The sequence below is a fragment of the Pagrus pagrus genome (assembly GCF_965226575.1).
Source record: "Pagrus pagrus genome assembly, chromosome: 2".
Classification (NCBI taxonomy): Eukaryota; Metazoa; Chordata; class Actinopteri; order Spariformes; family Sparidae; genus Pagrus; species Pagrus pagrus.
This window is the reverse complement of record NC_140186.1, coordinates 15,326,294-15,347,282: the sequence shown is the minus strand read 5'-3', so window position 1 is coordinate 15,347,282 and position 20,989 is coordinate 15,326,294. Positions and strand designations below refer to the sequence as shown.

The window sequence follows — 20,989 nt, the reverse complement described above, 5'->3', positions numbered from 1 at the left end:
CGACTTTACATCGGCATGAGGGTGACAAGATAACAGCTGAATTCTAATTTTTGCGTTCACTTATCCTTTAAGTGATGTACTTTCAACTTCCACTCATGGCAGGTGTTATATCAATTCGACAGCAGCTGTACAACCTAAAATTGGGTGAAATTATGGATATGTGCTTTCTCACTTCCTCCATGATCATAAATTTAAACATCCTCAAATTATATAGCGCAGAACACCAGAACCGTGTCTTTTTTTTTTTTCTTCCTGGAAAAGGGACACTGAGACATAATCGAAACACAAACATGGAACAAAAACTTGGTCACACGGAAACAAGAGCTCAGCGCACGCAGTCGCATCTGTCCTCCGAGTAACACTCATGACAAACATTGGTCAATATAGCTTTTATTTCAGCAAATCATACATACACTGTAAAAAATGCATCTGTATCATTACCTTAAAACGCTATCAGAGCTGTGATGACAGTGTGTGATTGGTTTTGAGTGGCTACAGTGTCTGAGGTCATCGAAATGATTTGCATGTCATCACGCTCATGAAAACTGCACACTTTCAGACTGAAATCTTTTCCAGACCTTAAAGTGAATTGAAATTCCAAGTTAAAAGGAATGAAGGGAGCAAAAAGAAAAAAAAGAAAAGAAACAAACAAACAAAAAAAACTATTGGACAGTTAGATGGCACTTTCCAGGTCTTAACATGGAATTTCAAAGAGATGTTTGATTCAAAATGAAGCCCGACGGCTGGTTTAATATATGAAAACAGATAGATAACATAGGATAACATATGAGCTCAGCAAATCCCAGGTCTGCATAAACAGTCACAGGACTTATCAAGAATACACAAATCTGGGATCAGTTTTTAACCCTGACAGATATACAATATAAGTCGATAGAGCAGATCAGGTACAAATAAAAGCAAAAAAACACTGTAAGATGATCTTTTTTTCATATAAAGCTGTCTAAACCAAAGCTTCCTCTAGCCAGTGTACTAATATATAAACCGTTTTCAAATCCAGCAGAATCTAAGTGTTTTTATGCCTTAACTGTTAAGTATATCTGTGCTTCTCTACATTCTAACTACCCTATGTTACAAATCAAAAGATCTGAAATATGGCCTATTAAACACCATCATAAGAGAGACCAAGAGCACAAGCCATACCAAAATCCAAACGGTATCCGAAGCCACTCTTATGCAGCGCAAAGACGAGCTTAAGTCGGTCCAGTAAGCATGCTTCTCCCACTACTCCCACCATCTGTCCTCACCAGTTCAAGGCACAACCTCACCCTCTGTCTATCCCCTGCCGGACGTTTTCAACAGGTCTGCATGGCTCTGTGGATTTATTACTGTGCAAGAGATTTATCCTGTTACACCGTGTGCTCAGATCATGAAGAATTTAAAAACATCAAATCTCCCCCCCACCCCGCACCCCCGAAGTTGATGCTGCGATGTGAGCTGCAACGAGGTTTTCTCTGACGTATTAAAGATAAGTAAACTTTTTTTTTTTTTTTAATCACACAGACTTGTATAACTATGCAAGTGCAGTTTCATCTGTACACGCTTGAAGGGGATTTTTCGTCCTCAAGCTCAGTTTTATATATATTTTCCAGTTCCACAAAGGTTTAGCCTCTGGTTCTACAGACTGAAACAACATCACGCAGTATTAGACATGCTACGACAAATCTGTTTCATCTTCTGTATTCATCCAACAATGGATTAGAAAAATAGATAATAATAACATTTTTTTCCCCCCTCACACCACCGGCCAAGCAGTAATTTTTCTTCCCTTGTTGCTGAGCCTTTGAGATGATTTGACTTGACTTGTGTCTCCGTGAAAACAGCTAGCATGTCGGTTCTGATTGTTATCCAACTCACACTGTGTTTTTTTTTCTCCTTTTTTTTTTTTTTTTTTTGCCTTAATACTCCTAATGAAGCATGTCTAACTCTTATCTTGTTTTTCCACACAGTTACAGTCACAGTTACAAATCAAGATCAAAAGAAACCTAAAGAGTGCAATATTCTCTTATCTACATCATCAACATCCCACCTATACACAGGAACATTTGATAAGGAGTTAAAGGGGTTCGGGGGGAGGAGAGGAAGAGGATGAAGAAGAAGGGGAAATCTCTTTAACATTGCGCCTCAGGCATCAACACACTCAGGCATCAGAGTGCTGCACAAGGACAGGACACACTAGAAGACATGAGACTGTCCAATGAAGGGAGAGGTCTTTGCACACGTGACCAAATCCAAAGCACTGGATTGGTTGTCGATTAGTCCTTGTTATGTTCTCTGGTTGGCTGACACACAAGTGAACAAGTGCCATTAACCATATTTTATACTTAGAGAGGAAGAGAAATCATAAACGTTTGCCAGGAATATTGTTTTTTTTTTCTTACTAATGAACAAACAATACACAGAGAGTAGTCCGTAGGCTGTTAGTACGATTAAGTATCTGCCTGGGGAGTCACCTAGAAACGTGCAGTTTGACCAAACAAACAGTTTTCTCTTTTTTCTTTTTTTTGTTTTCTTTTTCGAAAAAAATTACGACAGGTATTCGTCGTTGTTGTCATCGTCGTCCTCATCCTCATCCTCATCGTCCACGTAGTCCATCCCGGCCTGGTCGTCGAGGGCAAAGGAGTCTTCGTCGTCGTCGGTGAACAGCGAGTCTCCGCTGCCGAGGTCTCCGGAAGACTCCAAGATCACGCCTGGAAACGGAATGGACCAAATCTTACAATTAAAGGGAAACTGTGCCGATTTTCAAACTACTTTGTATCAGTGCAGTGTGGGTAGTATATGCAAATGACCGATGTTAAGCCTCCATTAACTACGTATCAAGATTCTGTTCCTGTGTTGCCTTTTTCTTGCCTACAATGTTTTCAGAAACATTTCTGAGTGGATTTTGAAATCACTTCTTAATACCCACTTTCATAGTCACCCTCTGTAACTGTGCAATACGAGCACACTAATATCTATGAATTATTTCCTCCATGTCGCCTTCACTGCAAATCTCTTTGTTCCCTCACACACACACACAGAAATATGACACCCTGTCCTCCTGAGATTTTTGCCTACCGCAGTTTGCCGGGCCATGGGTGCGTGAGCTAGCCACCTCGTTGCCATAGCGATCCACGCACCAGCACTGGCCGCTGCTGCTGTGACACTGGTGTGACCTGTAGTAGCCCTCCTCATCACAGGATGGAAGATACTGACCTGCACATAGAAAACACACAGACGCACACAATGAGTTAGAGTAACACACTTGTTGTCTTGCCTTTTGTGTGTGTGTGTGTGTGTGTGTGTGTGTGTCTGTCTGTCTCACCAAGCAGTTTCTTCCCCGCTTGCTTTTTGTTGATACTGGACAGCTCTGCTTTACAAGGGGAATCTGAAAAGGAGAGACAAGGGACTGTGGTGACAAACTGCACAAGTCTGCTTTTCTGGGCTCAATCTGTGAGAACTTTGCTTACTTTGTGTACTTTTTCTCTTTTGTTGTTTGTTATCCTGCTGCTTCTGCTTTTATATGTGCAACTGACTCATCTGTAAATACTGTTTCTTTGTGTGCAAAAAAACCTAATTTTCATCCAAGGTCTTGTACAATGGCATTTTAATGCAATGCATTGTATTGTACTGTGCTGCATTTATTGTATTTTAGAGACTACAGTAATGTATTCTGTACATGCAAAGGGAGAATATTCCATTGTGATTGACTGGAAGGTGTCTATTGTCTGTAGAAGTTAGTTTATAAATGTAAGAAAAGTTATAGTTTATCAAAACTTGATGTCCACCAAGGTAACTGTCGAGTCTGGGGAACATCGCTACAACAAAGTATGAAGAGACGAAGAGTATGATCAGAGAGTGATCAGACAAGCCACAATTTTTTTTAAACAGAAAGTCAGTCTGCTCTGATGAATGATTTGTTTTTTGTTTAAAGCCTGCTTGTGTTTCATCTTTCCTGTATCTACGGTGGCCCTGAGGCTCAAAACACAACATTTCTATGATCCGAAAAAGTTGTTGTGTTTTCTAAAAAGTTGTGTTTTGTGAAATGCTGTTTTGTTTTCTGAAATATTGTAGGGTTTTTGACCCTCAGGGCCACCGTTCTTTTTATTTTTTGTCATTCAGATAAGAAAATAAGACCAAATAGTTGCGTGAAATCAGAATTATATGGGATGATCCAGAGGCTGAAGCTGACTAACATCTGTGTTTACATGTATATCTCAATACTATGTCCATTTAGAGTGGTAATATACAAACTACTGCCCACAATATTTCTAAGAATAGCACACCTTCACCAAGGACGTTACCAAACGGATTTCCACAAAACTTGGATGGAGGATGAGTCTCAGCCCGGAGTAGACTCTGGAATAGACTTTGGCTCAGATCCGGGACTTTTTTTTAACATCGCAAGATTTTTGATTTGTACAGAAACATAACTGATTTTCCTCTGCTCAGTAGGAAAGATAATTGTGGTGGTCTTTTTGTCCATCTTGGATTATAGTGATGTTATCTATACACGCCTGTAGACATGAGAGGCTTTTCTTCTATTGCTTTATAAAGCCCTTCATGGCAACATGCAATCATACATCACTTATTAAACTGTTCCCATAGTCACAGTTAGACCTGATCAAGAGGCTATTGCTGAAATCCTACCTGCAAACACTCAATCTGGAAAAACTGATTTTAGTTTTTGTGCTAAAAACACTTGGGACATTTCTACAGGTCATTTTAAGGTTGAATGAACTGAATAAATAAATATCCATGTTTGTATCTGCATGTGAGTGCAGGGAGTTAACCGTACCTGTATACCTCTGGAAGCACGTGCACCACTCGGAGCTGGTTATAACCTTGTCGGCGTGCGTGTCGCAGGATTTGAAGAACGCATCGGAGCACGGCTCGTTCCTGTCCAGGTAGAGGCTCTTGATCTCTGATTGGTCCAGCTGGACGTCAAAGTTTGTGTCCAGCCGGGAGAACATCCAGCCCAGAGGGTCCTTACAGATAGGCGATGCCCCGACCTCAAACTCTGCTGGGAAAAGGTTAAAAAAATGAGAGATAGAGGTAGATGCAGCCAGGCGATAATGCATGAAGCAACGGTTTGTGTTAATGTCACGTGACTCACTGTTCTTCTCTGGCTTCTGGATCTTGACTCTTTTGTGGTTGCCGTTCTCATGCAGCACTCTGAACCAGTCTCTCAGACGACTCACCACCTCCTTCAAGTCCGACTCACTGCACACTGAGGGGCAATTACACTGATGATTAATGATGATAAAGTGATGCTTTACTGCCTTCCTTCTCCCTCGTGGAGATGAAAGTCAGAGTCAGCTATAGCACAGCTGCCTTACAACTTCAGTGTCATGCTAAAGGACACTTTAGTAGGGCAGAAGGGGGCTTTGACACCATGGAAGACTTTTTAATTAAGGGGAATTTACTGTTTCTCCTAGCTTGCAGTGTGCAGTCATGTGTACAGAACCTTGTACCTTTCTTCTCTGCAGAGCTCTGTTCAGGCTGAGCGGGGCAAGGACACAGGCCGGGGCACTTCACTGCGATCTTCTTTCCTGTGATGCACGCCTGGTAGTCTAACTTACACTGAGCAGGGGCGACACGGACAGAAGAGGAAGTAAAGTCAGGATATGTGTCTCATCACGACTGCTGAAATGTGAGATACCAGTGATTGTGTGTGTGCGGGTACCTTGGTGGAGTAGCTGTAGCCGTCAGTTCCACAGACAGGGGAAGGGTGGACCACAGGGCAGGGTTTGCACTTTGACCCCGGACTCTGGTACAAACTGGAATCTTTAAAACTAGAGAGGAGATTTAGAAGACACATTTTTTACATCTGACTGTATGCATACGAAAATATTGTGTGATTGTCCTCATCACAATGCGCTGTTTATCCCTCCGGCTTCATTCCAAACTAATGTTTTCTAAGAATTTGCGTATCCGCGCTGTGTTTTCTTGTTCTTACATCAATTTCAGGAATGAGACATGGATTAGGATTTATGTGTGATTATTTTCTGATTTGCTTACACTGTGCAGTTGCAATTGTGTTGTTGCTAAGAATGGGAAATGAGGTCAGTATGGCGTTTCTGTCCTCTGTCCAGTCTGCAGTGTCCCAGACAGACACACACACACACACACATACATACAAAGCCCATTCATATCACTTGGCAGGACTTTGTGTCCGTTGTAAGGCGGTGCCAACGCTGGGGTAATTGGACTAAAAAGTAATGTCACACAACAGTCACAAAAGAGCCGGGAAACCAGTAGACCAGCTGGAAAAAACAGAAAAACAGCCACCCCTCTGGTGTTGGTGATTATCATGCTGCATGAATAAGTGAGCAGGGAAACAACGAGGGAGGAGAGAAGGGACACAAAGTAATAAAGAGATTTGATTTGCTCCTAATCCACTGCGTCATTTCTGGCTTTGACACGGAAGCTAGCTGTGCAGCTGGCGCTCATTTTAGTTCAGGTACTAAGTGGCAAGGGGCTAGCTGGTTAGCATGCTAACTTCAGTGGACATCTCTCCAACACAACACATGGCGTCAAAACTGATTTTTCTTCACATTCTGGGGATAACTTTAGTTAAAAATTTAAATGTTTAATGTTTTTCTAGGAGTCTTATGTATTGCACCTTCAATGTAATTCACAGAAGAAGCAGATTTCTTGAAAATTTCAAGTTCACATGTGACATATTTTCTTTATATTTGTATAAAAATATTACATTTACTTTTGAAATTGTGATTTTTCATTTCCAGAGGGGAGCTTCGAAACTTTAACCTCTTCAAAGGGCAAGTGTGTGTGCATGTGTGTGTGTTCTTACCTAACTCTCCTCTGGCTGACACAGGAGGCAGTCTTGTAATCCTCAGCCACACACACCTTGTGGCGACTGCATTTGATCTTAAGACAGGGGTCTTTGGCAGGATCAAGGCCTGAAAACACAAAACAGAGAACTCTTTTCAGTGTTTTCTGTAAATGTTTGTCTTAAATGTTCAACCAAAACATATCCTCCCTTTTAAAAGGGCTTCCTAAAAGACAAAGCCCACTAGTGCAAACAGAGAAAAATCTACCCAGGTTACATTTTCCTTTTGTTTTGGATCAATGATTCCTAGTTAAACCATGTACTGCCTTTATTTTTTTACAGATCCAAGCTGTGAGGTGTTATAATCCGCAAGTGTTAATTCCAGCCACTGTCTGTTCACTTACAGTTCACTGGCAATGTGTTTCTCACGCTGCACTGAATGAGCCATAATACCGTTAAGTATCTTTACAGCTAAAAACAGATGGAACTGGTTTTAGAGGCTGCTGCTGACCTTACATCATCCTGAATCGAGTGTCAGTCTCATGTGTGCTCTCGCTGAGATCCACAAACTGATCTGGTATCAGATCTTACAGCTGAGGGCCATATCTGGCTTTTAAGGGAGAGCTGATTTTAGATCTGAGTCTCGGGCTGAGAGTGCGATCTTTGTCGGTGAAGACGAGCTGGCCGTTTCTGACCGCTAGTCAGCCTTCAGCGTGGCAACCTGTGTGCAGGATCTGAGGCCTCCAGCTGATCTCAGAACAGTTTGTGAATGACCTCTGCTCTAAAAGAACCTTACAGTAATCCCTGAGCAGCTTTGGCAGATTATCCTGCCTCCATCCTCCAACGCATCTAATGCCATTGTTTCCCTGACATGTCCGCGTGTGTGTGTGTGTGTGTGTGTGTGTGTGTGTGTGTGAGTGAGTGTGTGTGTGTGCATTTGAGGATACAGTGATAAGCGAGAGTGAATGTGTTCATCTGCCGTTGTTCCTGGATGTGTGTATGGGCTTATCACTGTCTAATACAAATGGGAAATGAGATGACCAAAGGATAGAAAATCAACTGGTAGGTGCAGTGAAAAGACTTGGTAATAGCACACATAACACACACTCATATAAGTTCACTAATAAGTGAGAAGTGTGATTGTTAAAATCTGCCTAATGGAGGTTTACACAATAAAGCACATGAGATGCTCACCATCCTTTCCTCACTGCAACTAATTCTTGTTAAACCACGTCTGAGCCGTAATGAGTCACAGGGTGATTGGTTGCAACATGTTGCGAACAACAAAATGTTTGTGAGAGTCTGTGTTTCAGAGAACAGACGAAATTCAATTTAGAAATATGACAATTTAAGGAAAATCTGATCCAACGCCGGATTATACTGCAACAACTTTTAATTGAATTTGGTAGAAAGCTTAAAGGCCTCACACCGAGGGAAATATTTTCAGGGATACGTCTTGAGAGGCTCCGTAGAAACACACATGGGTTGTACAAAATATCTGAGTGTATCTCAGGCCCAATTATTAGACATCTTAATTCTCCCGTTTCATAGCTGAAGTCCTTGCTTTGTGTTTTGTTTTTGAATGTGGGGTATGTATGTTTGTTGTTGTTTTGTTTTTTTGTTGTCTACCAGTGACAGTATGAGAAAATTGATGTGTGTTTTGAGCATTAAAGCATGTCAACCTATTCTAGTAGTGACCCAAAATAAAATTAAGAATGTGGAAATTAGCATGTTATGTCTCCTTTAACTTTGATACAACAATCCTGCCAAATTTGATAACATTTAACATGGCTGATCCTAATTGGACAAACGCCAATTGTGCGCTTTCTGCTAGTTTGTCAGGAGGTCCCCGAGGCAGCGAGTCGCACTGGATCATTAATCCGGATCCAGTGGAAACATAATATACGCACTTGTACTGTACATTTTCTACAGCATGTACTCTAATTCCCTAATTTATTCCTCATAATTTTATGTAATGCATCAATTGTGTATTCTCCAAAAAATCATGACTCATGATTGTTCCTCACTGTGTATATATTGTTGCAGGTACACATCCATATGCAGATTAAAAATTTTAACTACATTTTCAATGAAAGAAAAATACCACATTTAAAGATGTGTTCATCTTTGGAAGATGTACAAGTTCTTTTCTTGTGTTCTGTGTTATCACAAAGCCAACAGCACTCGAGGCTCTCTTCCTCACACCCACCTTGATCGAAGGGCTTGGATGGAGTCCACGTTCCAGGCTCCTGAAACAAGGTTAACCAATAAGCAACATCATAAAAAAAAATATTGTTCAAATGACTTCTAGAGTAAAAAAATACATGACAGATACGATACTATTAAGCTGTTGTACAAACCTCCACTTCCTTCAGGAGAAAGCATTACAGAGAGAGAGAATGAGGGATTCATTTTGATTAGGTTCGTCTTTTTGAGTGGAAACTTTGCATAATGAAATAAAATGATCTGGAAAACACACACACTCAACACACCACCGAGTACAAACACATGGGGCATGCATTTATTTAGCCGAGATAGTGTTGATGTCATGACAGCAGCTCTATCCCATCATTTGCATAAAAAGGGGCCCGTGTGTCTCTGTGTATGTGCTGCTTATACTCCCACGTATCACCTAATGGAATACTGTTTATATACCACGTGTGGCATCTTAACACCTGAACCAAACACTTTAAATATGTGAAAGAAATATTAAAGGATACGTTCACCCAAAAATGAAAACCAGTCATTATCTCGTCACCCACGTGCCCGTGGTAAGTCAGGTGTTTCATAGTCAACAAAACATTTCTGGAGCTTCACAGCAAAACAGCGGTGCAGCGTTTTTGTAAACGACTGAAGTAGATGCGGATTTGGAGAAAAAAACATATTAAAAAAATGAAATATAAAATGGCTCCATACAGCTCCTCCTTTGATTTGGTTTGCATGGAACTGCAGAGCGGAAACACATGAACTCTTTTGGAAACTAATTTTCTCTAATATGCATCTGGTTGTGAAGAATCTTTATTTACAGCCAAGACAATCGATGTTAAAATGTTAAGTTTTGTACTAAAAGGTATCAGACTCAAAGCTTTGCCACACTGCAGTTACAGATTAGATCTCAAATATAGCGTAAGAAACAAATATGATCAAACGCTGAATCATCATCAATCTGGGAAAATGCAGACTTCCTGGAGCTCTCACATGTTCTGTTTTATATAAGCCCACTGCATTGTCATATAAAGAAAACTGAGTATATGAATCATCATAATTATGAATAATGTTATTTCCCATGTACCAAAGTGCTTTAGTCTCTCCATAAACGTTTGAAAGTGAACTGTTTCGTTCCAACCTTCTGAGATGAAGTCGAATGGTTCAATCTGTTGCCTGTGGCTGTGTTTAAACAGTCTAAATAAGGGTTGCAGACAAGCGCAGAGGTGAGTGATTTGCCTGCTTTTAATAGAAGAGGAAGACACACCCAGGGGGTGCTGGCTTGTGATGCAAATGTAGAAGGAGCTTAAGAAATAGAGAGCTGTGTGTGTTCAGAGGCTTCATTCGTCGGTTTGTGTCTCTGGTTTCATTCAAACCCAACACTGCACTATGCTCTCGTGAACACGTCTGTTTTCTTTTGGGCGTTTTCATCATACACAACAGTCACACACGCACATGCTTACACACACAACCACAATCACACTTGTTTAACCTATTAGGAAGTCACTGAACTGACAGTAATATCGGGGCGACATGGCCTTTAAATAAAATTGTGATATTTCTGGGCTATATCATGATGCACGCTTTATATCTCCATATTTTGAAATCTCTTCAAAGCACTTCATTAATGCTAGGACTGGGTGACAAATCTCATGATATTTTTGACCAAATATTTCATATCAATATTTCAACAATATTGTTGGCATGACAGTGAGATTTTTCATATGTATTCATCAGTAATGTGGATATAATGACACAGTGGGTAAAAGCAAGTATTAGAACCAGCAGAACAGTCTAGTAAGTTCAGAAAATCACATCACTTTATGGCCTTTAAAAAATCAAAAGCCCTATTCACATGGGTACTACTATTACCTGGGGACCTCTGCTGACTTGTAATGCAGAGGCTGTCTGTGACAAATGAGCATTTATGCATCTAACACATACAGAAACGGGCCGTAACAACTCTAAACTCTACTAATGTGGCTTGTGAAGAACAGACGCTCCGCTTCTAAAATGGTGATGTTACACAGATGCCTCGACATCTGGGGGATAACGTCAGTAAAATCACGTAAAATACAGATTACGCTTTTCCCCTGTGAATGCACCATCGCATGAGATCCCTCGCTGTGCGAATAGGACCGTTTATAGTTTCATATCACAATAACGATATAACATGAATATATTGCCCAGCCGTAATTGGCACTCATTCTCTGGAGCCTTAATTTGACCATAACAATGACCACAGCATGCTTAAGCCCAGCCTTGTTACTGTCACTGTGTCAACATATGTTTGTCCCGACAGTTTGATTAATTGGTGAGAGCCACTTGTGAAGTAAATGACAAATTTAAGTCACTCCAAATCAATAAATAACCAGATGAATAAATAAATAAATAAATAAATAAATAATAATAATAGTTACTTGCTTAATCTACAAATTACAATTCATTTACTAGTTTACTACTGGATTGTTTGAAGCAAAATACAGCCCCTCTCGCACGTACAGTGTTTACTGTAACTCAGAAAACAAAATATTCCCTTTCTCTGTCTTGATCTCTTTTTTTTCATGTGTGGCCTCTCTCTCTCTCTCTCTCTCTCTCTGCATGTGTGTTTGTGTGTGTGACTCATTCAGCTCTTTGTGCCAGAACAAATAGGAAGGGAAGGAAACAGGGGAGAAAAAAAAAAACCATCTCATCAGCATAAATCCCACAGCGTGGCTCAACGGAGACGAGTGTCATGCCGCCCAATCAAAGGTCTGCGTTGTAGATTTATACATTCCGATGTTGTGCAAATCCCAACCAATCGGATGCATCAAATTCAATTAGAGAGTGAAATACAGCTCAATATGTTCTGTGAACACAATCACCTCTCACTCTCACATGTACAGATCAGATTTATTGTGCTACTGTCAAATAATCTGTGCACATTCACTATGGTGATGGGTGTCACAGCACAGGGAGATTCATTGTGAATCATTATTCCAATCATTATACCATTATTCATTATAAAGCAGTTATTAGTTATGGCGCAGTAAGGAACTAAAGAAGTGAAGCTAAATGTGCTTTAGAAAAGTGAAACTTCATCGGTCATGTGAGGGCATGAGTCTCCATAGAGCTGTGAACCAGTGGCTTAACACTGTTTGAAGTGAATTCAATAAACTTTTTCATCCTTGCCATAACGACTGACACAAACGTATTGTACATTCATAAAAAATGCAGTATAATGGGGTTCTTGGTGACTGAAAAGGTGTTTTCATAAAGAGGCAGTACTACACTGCTACTTCAGATTGTCCTTGGTATAAATGTCGGAGCAGTTTTGTGGTAAAAGTTTTCTGACGTGGCAAGATCAAAACATCTTGTAAGAAAGGTTCAGTGTCGGTTGAAACATGGTTGAAAACGCAATTCTTTGTAGCTTTGCAAAGTTTACAGGATCTTTTTTTTTTTTTACAAGTTGTCAATTTTGCTTCAAGCAGCAAAAACACCTTGGACTCTCTGCCACGCTTGTCGATGAGATGCAGTTTCCTGTATTGTCACCCGCAGAGGAAAACACCCAAGATTGCAGAGTTACTGACCTGCATTTCATGACTCTGATTCATTTTTGGTGTTTGCAAATATGACAGATTGGCTCAAACCTTTTATAATAACTGGTGCTGAACCCAGAGTCATTCATTCAGTTGTTTTTATTCCTGATTTATTGTCAATGCATCAATGTAGTTAATGAACTGTTACACCTTTATATGTGTCAACAGGGTATTTTCTGATATCGCTGTTGTGAAGTCATAGGTATGTGAGTCGTATTGGTTATGTTAAGGCAACAAAAAAACTTGGTTAGGTTTAGAAAAACAGGGTTTGGGTTCAAATAAACCCTTTCACAACGTTTAACACATTTGAAAGGATAACTTCTCCCATGTGTGTCTTTTTCTGTTCCTTTCCCCCGTGTCACAAAGCTCTGACATTACAAAAATGGGATTAGCCCGTTGCAATTATGGTCCAGGAACAACACCAACACAGCAGGAGCCTATAGTATTGTGCATATCAATACACTGCTTCATTGGAAATGTTGCAAAGACCTTTACGCAGTAATACCCACGCCTCAACTAGCCTGAACTGGCTCCGTAGGTGTTACTGCTGGTCAGCACTGTGGAGCTGAATTTAGATATCTATTTGTCTCTATGCATGTACAGAATGTCTATGTATGTTTGCTCCCTTATACTCGGACACTGTTTGCCACCAGATCCTAGTTATTTTTCAAAAAGCATGACTTTAGCTGGCGCATCTCCTTCTCTCTTACTTCCTTGTACTCTACAAAATGAGCAGGGTCACCTTGCGCTTTCTCTCAGTTCTAATTAAGTCCTCCTGCTTGTCCTTCAGTTCTGGCCCCTTCTGACCTTCTGCATCTTCACTACAGGCCATTCATTACTCGTTGTGACATTGCTCCCTCTCTACCTTCCACTTCTATTAAAAGGTCCATATTACAATGAGAGAAAGTTCAACAATTCAATTCATTTTGATTTAAGCACAGTACACTGACATCTTATTATGAAGGAAACCCATATACTGAAAGCTTTGCACAGATAAAGCCAAATAAAGAGGTACTCTAGCCTCTGTTCAGGATGGTTTCCCTCTAGCTCTGCAGACCATGATGACTGAATAATGAGAACATTGCATTATGGGGGCAAGGCCCTCCAGACCAGTCAAGACAACAAAAGTGCTTGCGGTCTGATTCCTTAATGGAATCAGTAGACGCACGCAAGCTCGTACGCTCACACATGAAACGCACACGCATATGCACGTCCACACACACATGCGCAGTTCTATAAACAAACTTATCACCACAGCACTGACTGTAGTGCCAGAATCTGTCAGCACTACAAAACATCAAATAACTGCATGAATGCACATCACTGCACATGCAACCAGCCACCCACTTTCCAAAAACCACAGAAAATCCGAAATTCAACAATAGGTCTAATGGCCTCCTGAGTGTACGCTCTAAAAATAGCAACTTTTCAATTTATCTCTCCATCTCTTTCCACCTCTATTCCTCCCTCTCCCTTACAGTTAGCTGTCCCTTTTTTCCTCTTGTGCACAATCAGCCACAAACAGAACAGCGTGTGCATTCGCCTCTTTTGGCTAACATCATAATTTGCCACTGTGCATCCGGACTTTTTTGTGGTTTTATTTGCATGCCTATAGAACTAAGTCCTCATGAATATGCTGCCTCTGACGAGCCCTTCTCTCACCTTTACTTAAGATTTTCACAGATCATCCCTGCTAATTGTGTCCCTCTGGCTTCCTTACACCTTTTCCCGACTCTTTGCTGCCTTCCTCCTAACTTCCAACAGGAGAAATATGTGCATGTTTTCACTGTTACTGGCTCTGCCTGTCTTGCTCAAGCTTGTCGCATGCATGCGCGCGGAAACTCACACAAATACACACTGAGGTGCTTTGAAGTGGAAAAGGCCTCCAGCTCTGTACCTCCCCTACATCATTCACCCTCCACAACACAAACAACGCAGGACGGACATGCACAGAAAAAACACACAGAGTGAGATAAGAGGTGATGAGAGGAGAGGATGAAAAGGTGTAAGCTGCTCTAATGAGGCTGCTTCAAACAAGGCATTAATTTATTCCTATACCGTGCAATTAAGTGTCATGCTCTTCATCACACATCATTCATTGTGTTTTCTCATCCATTGTTAAATCTTCCTCCTCCTCAGCTTATCTCTTTACTCTGTGGCTGCACTGAAGGCTGGGTGAGACCTAGTAAACAGAACAGAATGTCTAAAAAACTGAAATGGCACCAGTGCAGTGAAGACAGCCCCAGGCCTATCCAGGACTTACAGTAAATCAGTGGCCAAGATCCTATCTAGTGCACTTAGCAGCAGACCCACTTATGGCTCTTGCTGAAAGATCAAAGTGACAGTACATGCCTAAAATGTAAAATTCAAAGCAAAGTTTGGCCTAGAATACCAGCACACGAGATAAAAAGTAGGTGTACTGTGCAGTTCTGAGAAAAAGGAATTGCCCATAATTAAGAATACTGTGCTTTTGTTTTTGTTGTTTTTGATTGTAGGATTAAGACAGCGCTAACAGCAAAGACTTTCATCCCAAACTAAGGTAACCAAACTTCTGTATAAACTACCGGCACGATAAAAATCCACTCTGGTTGGTCTTGATGCCAGAGGTCATTTTAAGCTCCAGGATTGGGTTTATGCGCAAAGTCCTTCCTTATTTCCTTCTTAGTTAGCTTCTAGCTAGTTTCAAATGAGTGATTTGCTAAATTTTGTTTTTATTATGTGAATAATTGTCTGATACCTTCAGGTATCGGAGCTAGGAAATGACGTCATACCAGGTGCAACAAGTCAGAAAACCAGTTTTAGTCAGGTTAGTAGCCACTGGTAGCAATACAAGTTGATAACAACGCATCATGTGTTTTTTTGTCCATACAAACACTAAAGTTACGTGTCCACACGTAGAAGTTGGACAGTACTGTGTCTAAGACTGATTTACTGAAACACAAATAAGACAGAAGTGTCAATAAACAGTATAATTTACAGCCCCAATACTTGACAAATTGTTTATGCATGCATGCATGAAAAAATGTTCCGCGTTCGTGTCCTTGTATTAATATCATCCACAGCAAGAACGAAATATCTGATTAAGCTAACCTTGTTTGGTGATTTGTGTTATTGATGTCTTGTGATTTGAGCTATGTTAGGTTCTTGAAAAATGTGATTTCCTTTCTATTAATGTCATGTGCGGATGAATCATCTTCAATTACCTCTCTAACCCTTCAGTCTGAACACGTCATATAGCAAGCTAGTGGTAGCCTTGTTGGTTTAGTTAGCTTCACAACAGCTAAACCAGCTAGTATTGGGCTAAATTTTGTAAAAGATCATTTCTATGTAAGAACTAGTTTGTGTGGTGCAACCTGCTTTAATTTAGTAATGTGTACATCACCACTTAGTAAACTTACAAAGAGCAGATATAAAGCAAACTCCTGATCATAAATTAGTTTTTGAGGGTTTAATAAAGCAGGCTACACTCTTTTCTCTGGATGTGAAAATGTATATATATATATATATATACACACGTGTGTGTGCCTCAGAAGTACAATTCCTACATGTTCTAGGCTGACATTATCACAGGCAATGCAGTATGTGTCATGACAAACAGTTGCAGCCTTCCTGTGTTAACTGGCCCCTGGAGCTGTAACCTCTATACAGTGCGGTACGTGACAATGATGTGACAGTATTGGGATGCATGTGTTCCATTAACCGAGACGATATCAATCAGATTGGCATAGCTTTTAACTACAGCACATCTAGATAATGAATCGATTAATTTAGAAATAGAATGAGACTGCAGCAGCATTGTGCATCTTATATTCATCATTACTCCAAGCATTAAAAAACAATGATAACGGGCAACAAACATGCAAACAGAAAGAAAGGTGGGTTACTTTGCCACAACTGTGTTTATTTTTTATAAACTGTACCGATAAATTCCTCTGTGAAAGAATGTAAAAACACCCAGTGACACACAGCATTAAACAGGAAGCGAAAGGCACACACGAATATACCGAGCAGATAATGTTTTTGTGCTCCACCTTTATCTGAAATGCCTGAGCCTCAAGGTTAACATACAGGCGTGAATGCACACAGAGCCTTCACTTCACTGACAATCACTCTTCTATCTATCTATCTATCTATCTATCTATCTATCTACACTCTTCGTCTTGCTGTATCTCAAAGAGCAGCACATGGTCAATCACTTTTCCTCTCTGACATTCTGTCCTGACACCCTATTTGCATAATCCAAATCCTACTGAATAGTTGGACCTGAGGTGTATCACGTGGGTCCACCTGAGCCGATGAGTTCACACGCTTAACTTTGACGGGCAGGGAAAGTGGAGATTGAAAAAGTCCCGATGCATGGAAACATGAATAAAACGATAACATTTTCCCTTTTATTTGCAAATTAAAGAGAACGCTGCTCCCGCTTTTCTCTCCCTGACACCAAATTTATCAAGGGCTCTAATTCAGAGAAAAATCCTCCTGCATGTGTGCAGCATGGTGGTGAAACCACTCATTAAAGCTGGTGCGAGTGAAGAGAGTATTCTCTCTGGTGCATTATGTTAACTCTGTTGTTTTTGCAGCACACTCAAAGTACAGCTCCCTCGCAAAAAGCCTGTTTCTCGTAATGTGTGTGTGTGTGTGTGTGTGTGCATATGTGCATACATGCTCATGCATCTGTTTGTGTGTGTGTGTGCGTGTGTGCATGAATGCAAGTGCAAGTGCAAGCGTGTACAAATCACTTCTGCTTGTGTGGACCCATTTACCGCAATCTGTGGTTAGAGGCAAGATATGCTTCTAACAAATACTCTCCACCTGAAACCTACACTGCACTATTATAGAAGAGAAATATTTAAACAGACTTATTTTTAACTTTGAATTCCTTTCTGTAGCTCAAACAGAAGCAGTTCCCACTGACTTGTATCTGTAATTTGCTGCTGATAAGTATAACAATATAACTAGCTAAAAGCATCGTAATGCAAGCCTCAGTCTGAGTAAGGGTCATGCCATTATAAATGCAATTTCTTCTGAACTCATACTGAAAGGCTGATGTCTAATAAAAATAAGGATGTGACAGTGGAAAGCTTGAATACATTAATTCTTTTTAGCATCTTGACCAGGGGCGAATCTAAGGGTCAGTGGAGATCTGAGGGTTTGGCACTGAAATGCTTAAATGAGTCTGGGTGGCGACATGAATGAACTATTATATCATCATCAGCACATCGAACACACAGTTAACTGTCCAAAAAAAACAACCCTTCCTCTTCTAACATATTTTAACGTGCCATTTTTTTTCATTTTTTCCAGTCAAGTACTTCAGGTGATGTACTGTAGGTTACCTCATGGAACAAAACATTAATAATAATAAGATAAAACTAATAGAATAACAGCTACATAATTTCAAAAATCCACCAAAGCCCACATTATAATAGGAAAATGTCAACCGATATATGGCTATCAGAATGTTTTACTCCCTATACTGGTATCGGTATCGGCCCAGAAAAATCCAGTATCGGTCGGGCTCTACTATCAAGGCACACCTGCACGGCTCTGTCACCCAGCGGCACTCGCTGTTGTTGTTTGGGATGCAGCGGAGAGGGCGTGTCAGGCGTGACTCGAGCCTAGACTATCATGTCAACACACAATGCACAGGCACACAAAGTGCACTTCTACTTCATTTTGGTATCCTGACTGTCAGGAGGTTAAAAACTGTCCACTGATACTCTGCTGGCTGATGCTCCATGGACAGGTGCTGGGCAAAACGACTACACGGAGGAGGAGGAGCTCTGCCGTCTGTTTCCGTCATTCCAACCATTCGCTTTAAGACACATTAGCTCCTATCCAGCCATGATCTGGGTTTATACAAAGTGCCACGCTTGATAAACAGTTAAGATTCAGTCCTTAAGCCTCGTAAGCCAGCTGGGCTACACGATCAGAGGCTGTATGTGCCATGACAATCAGCTGCGGCACCACCTTCAAGAAACATGTCAGGGTAATGGTGCCTGACAGCACCAGCATAATCAACCAGATCAGTTCAAACGCAATCAGTGCAACGCTGGAGACCAGTGGGAGACTCGCATGCACACAAAGACACTCAAACGCAGACTTGCTCTTTTTTTTTTAGTCTTTGTCATTCTGTTATTTAGGTATTTAATCCAAAGATGTTCATCTGTGAAATACAATCACTGCCAATGCCATTTTACAGTTTGAATTCACATCGTTCAAACTCCTCACAAACGTTGCTTTCACACAAAAATGCATTCGATGTTACGATGGGACGATATGAAAATGTAATGTCACGATAATCCTGTCCACCGTAATCATGATTCACGATTTATCTGGATGATCATCAAAACATTTTCAAAACACATACAGCATCTTTTTTTTTTAGTGGAAAAACAATGGATCAAGGAATCTTCAATAAGTTATCATGAATCATAAGGTCTTCCTGCACAAACAGAGGGTAAATAAACGGTGGTAACCTCATCTCCCTGTCGTTCTTTAGTTTAGGACCCATTATTTTTGTGGGGGTATACAATGTGCAAGCCATGCCTTCAGCCATGGAGACTTTTTCAAGACATTCACGTGAGAGTATTGACAATTTTCTCGATTCACGATTATCCCGATAATGAAAATTCACCACAGACTAACCTCTCTCTGTTATCATCCCGTCTCTATTCAGTGACCACATCTCCCAAAATCCATAAAACTCTTTTCTCATTCGTACCTCTCCACCTGCACAACACTATATATTAAGAGCAACACAAGCCCACTGAGGTGAAGTGATTGTGATTTATGGCTATGTAACTAAACTGATTTGATAACAATGTTTTATGTCGAAAACTTGTATCGTGAAGTCAACATGTACGCAAGGCTGCGATCCGAAGTTACACTGTGACAGAGACACCACTCACCCTCTCACAAGACACTGTACCATCAACGTGATTTAGAAGCTGTTACTTCAAGGTGAAAAAGTTACATAATGCTGCTTTAAAGCACATTTGTCAAATGCCAACACCTTTCAAAACTGCCAGACACACATTCACAACAGACTGACGGCAAATCTAATGCGTTTCTGTTGTAATCATGGTGAAATGAATGACACATTTATAATAAGAAGAAATCCAAACTATTTCCAAACACAGCTGATTGCAAGCCAGGCCATTTTAGAGAGAGGGGGAACCCTAACGGTGCTGTAATATACATGTTGTGTAGTTTTTTTTAACTATTACAGTATTTTCAGGTTTATCAAACCATTCAGTGTCCTGTATGGAAATGTCTGCACCACCCGAGTGTCCATTTGCTCTACCTTGTCATCTTTTACATTGTGTTAATAAGCTGTAATACCCCCAACTGGGGCTTTGGTTGTGATATCTATATATCACACACACACACACACACACACACACACACACACACACACATCTCATCTTGTGCCAGGTGCTCGTGCCTCTAAACAAGCAGGCCTCACCGCTGCGGACTCCCGTCCCTCATACCTGCCCGTAATTAGGCCCCTTCTTTCGGGGGGTGGGGGACTCAGCGGTGCCTCTCGGACAGGAAGATGAGCAATTGTGTTTCGCAGAGGCCTCGGCTCTATCTCAGGGACTCACACTCACACTCAGGCAGGGACGACCCCAGCACCGCCAGTGTATTTACTGTCTCGGCGGAGCAGGTGATGAACGTGTGACAAACAACCACGACGGGCCCCGTGACGCGTCGCTCGGACACAAAACGAGGAGCGCATGATCACAAACCAATGAGGGTGGCTATAGGGAGGAAAAAGGTGGGGGGGTGGTGGTGTAAATGAGATAATGAGGAGGGGAACGGCGTTGGGTAACACAAGACCGAAATATGACTTACGTCTCTGAATTTGTCCCATCTCCCCGCCAGCCACTTATCGTCCAAAAAATTGCCGCTGTCGGAGCGAGCGGAGACGTGTCCGAAGGCGACGGCGCACACACACAGCAAGGCGACGCTCAGCATCTGCGGACACACAACAACAGCACGGAGAGAGGACATCGGATCAGGCTGCGGGACACCGCAATCGCGTTGAAAACACGGGCGGCTCAACCTGCATCACATCAAGCGATGGACACGGCTCGTCAACACTGAACACAAAGATGCGGAGGTGTTTTTTTTGTGTGTTGTTGTTGTTGTTGTTCTCTCCTACCTTGTGGCATCAACTGCTCTCCAGACTGTATGTGGTCGCTGCCGTTTTCTGTCACTAGTAATAGCAGCCCTCTCTCTCTCTCTCTCTCTCTCTCTCGCTCGCTCGCTCTCCGCACCGGCTGTCTGTGCGCAGCGGAAAGCGGGAGCGCGCATGGCATCGTGCGCGGGCCCTGCACCCCCCTCCCCCCCCCCCTCTGCCTCTCTCCTCAGTGCGGAGGAAACAGTCATGATGGCTCACTGTGGGCTGCTG

General features: G+C 41.4%; 1 protein-coding gene across 2 annotated transcripts; it reads right to left on the bottom strand.

Annotated features, from left to right (window-relative positions):
- Positions 1-374: 374 nt before the first annotated feature.
- Positions 375-20,851, bottom strand: spock3 (SPARC (osteonectin), cwcv and kazal like domains proteoglycan 3). Of its 2 annotated transcripts, none has more exons than XM_084339855.1 (11): positions 20,741-20,851; positions 20,431-20,553; positions 9,000-9,039; positions 6,812-6,920; positions 5,684-5,792; positions 5,472-5,580; positions 5,114-5,227; positions 4,796-5,020; positions 3,323-3,385; positions 3,076-3,213; positions 375-2,708 (listed from the first exon to the last, which is right to left on the bottom strand). In XM_084339855.1, the coding sequence occupies exons 2-11, from the start codon at positions 20,551-20,553 to the stop codon at positions 2,545-2,547; spliced, it is 1,194 nt and encodes a 397-aa protein (XP_084195981.1). In that variant the 5' UTR covers positions 20,741-20,851; the 3' UTR covers positions 375-2,544. The 2 variants fall into 2 exon arrangements, with proteins under 2 accessions (XP_084195981.1, XP_084195982.1); XM_084339856.1 differs by having other exon boundaries at positions 4,796-5,017.
- Between the last annotated feature and the right edge of the window lie 138 nt (positions 20,852-20,989).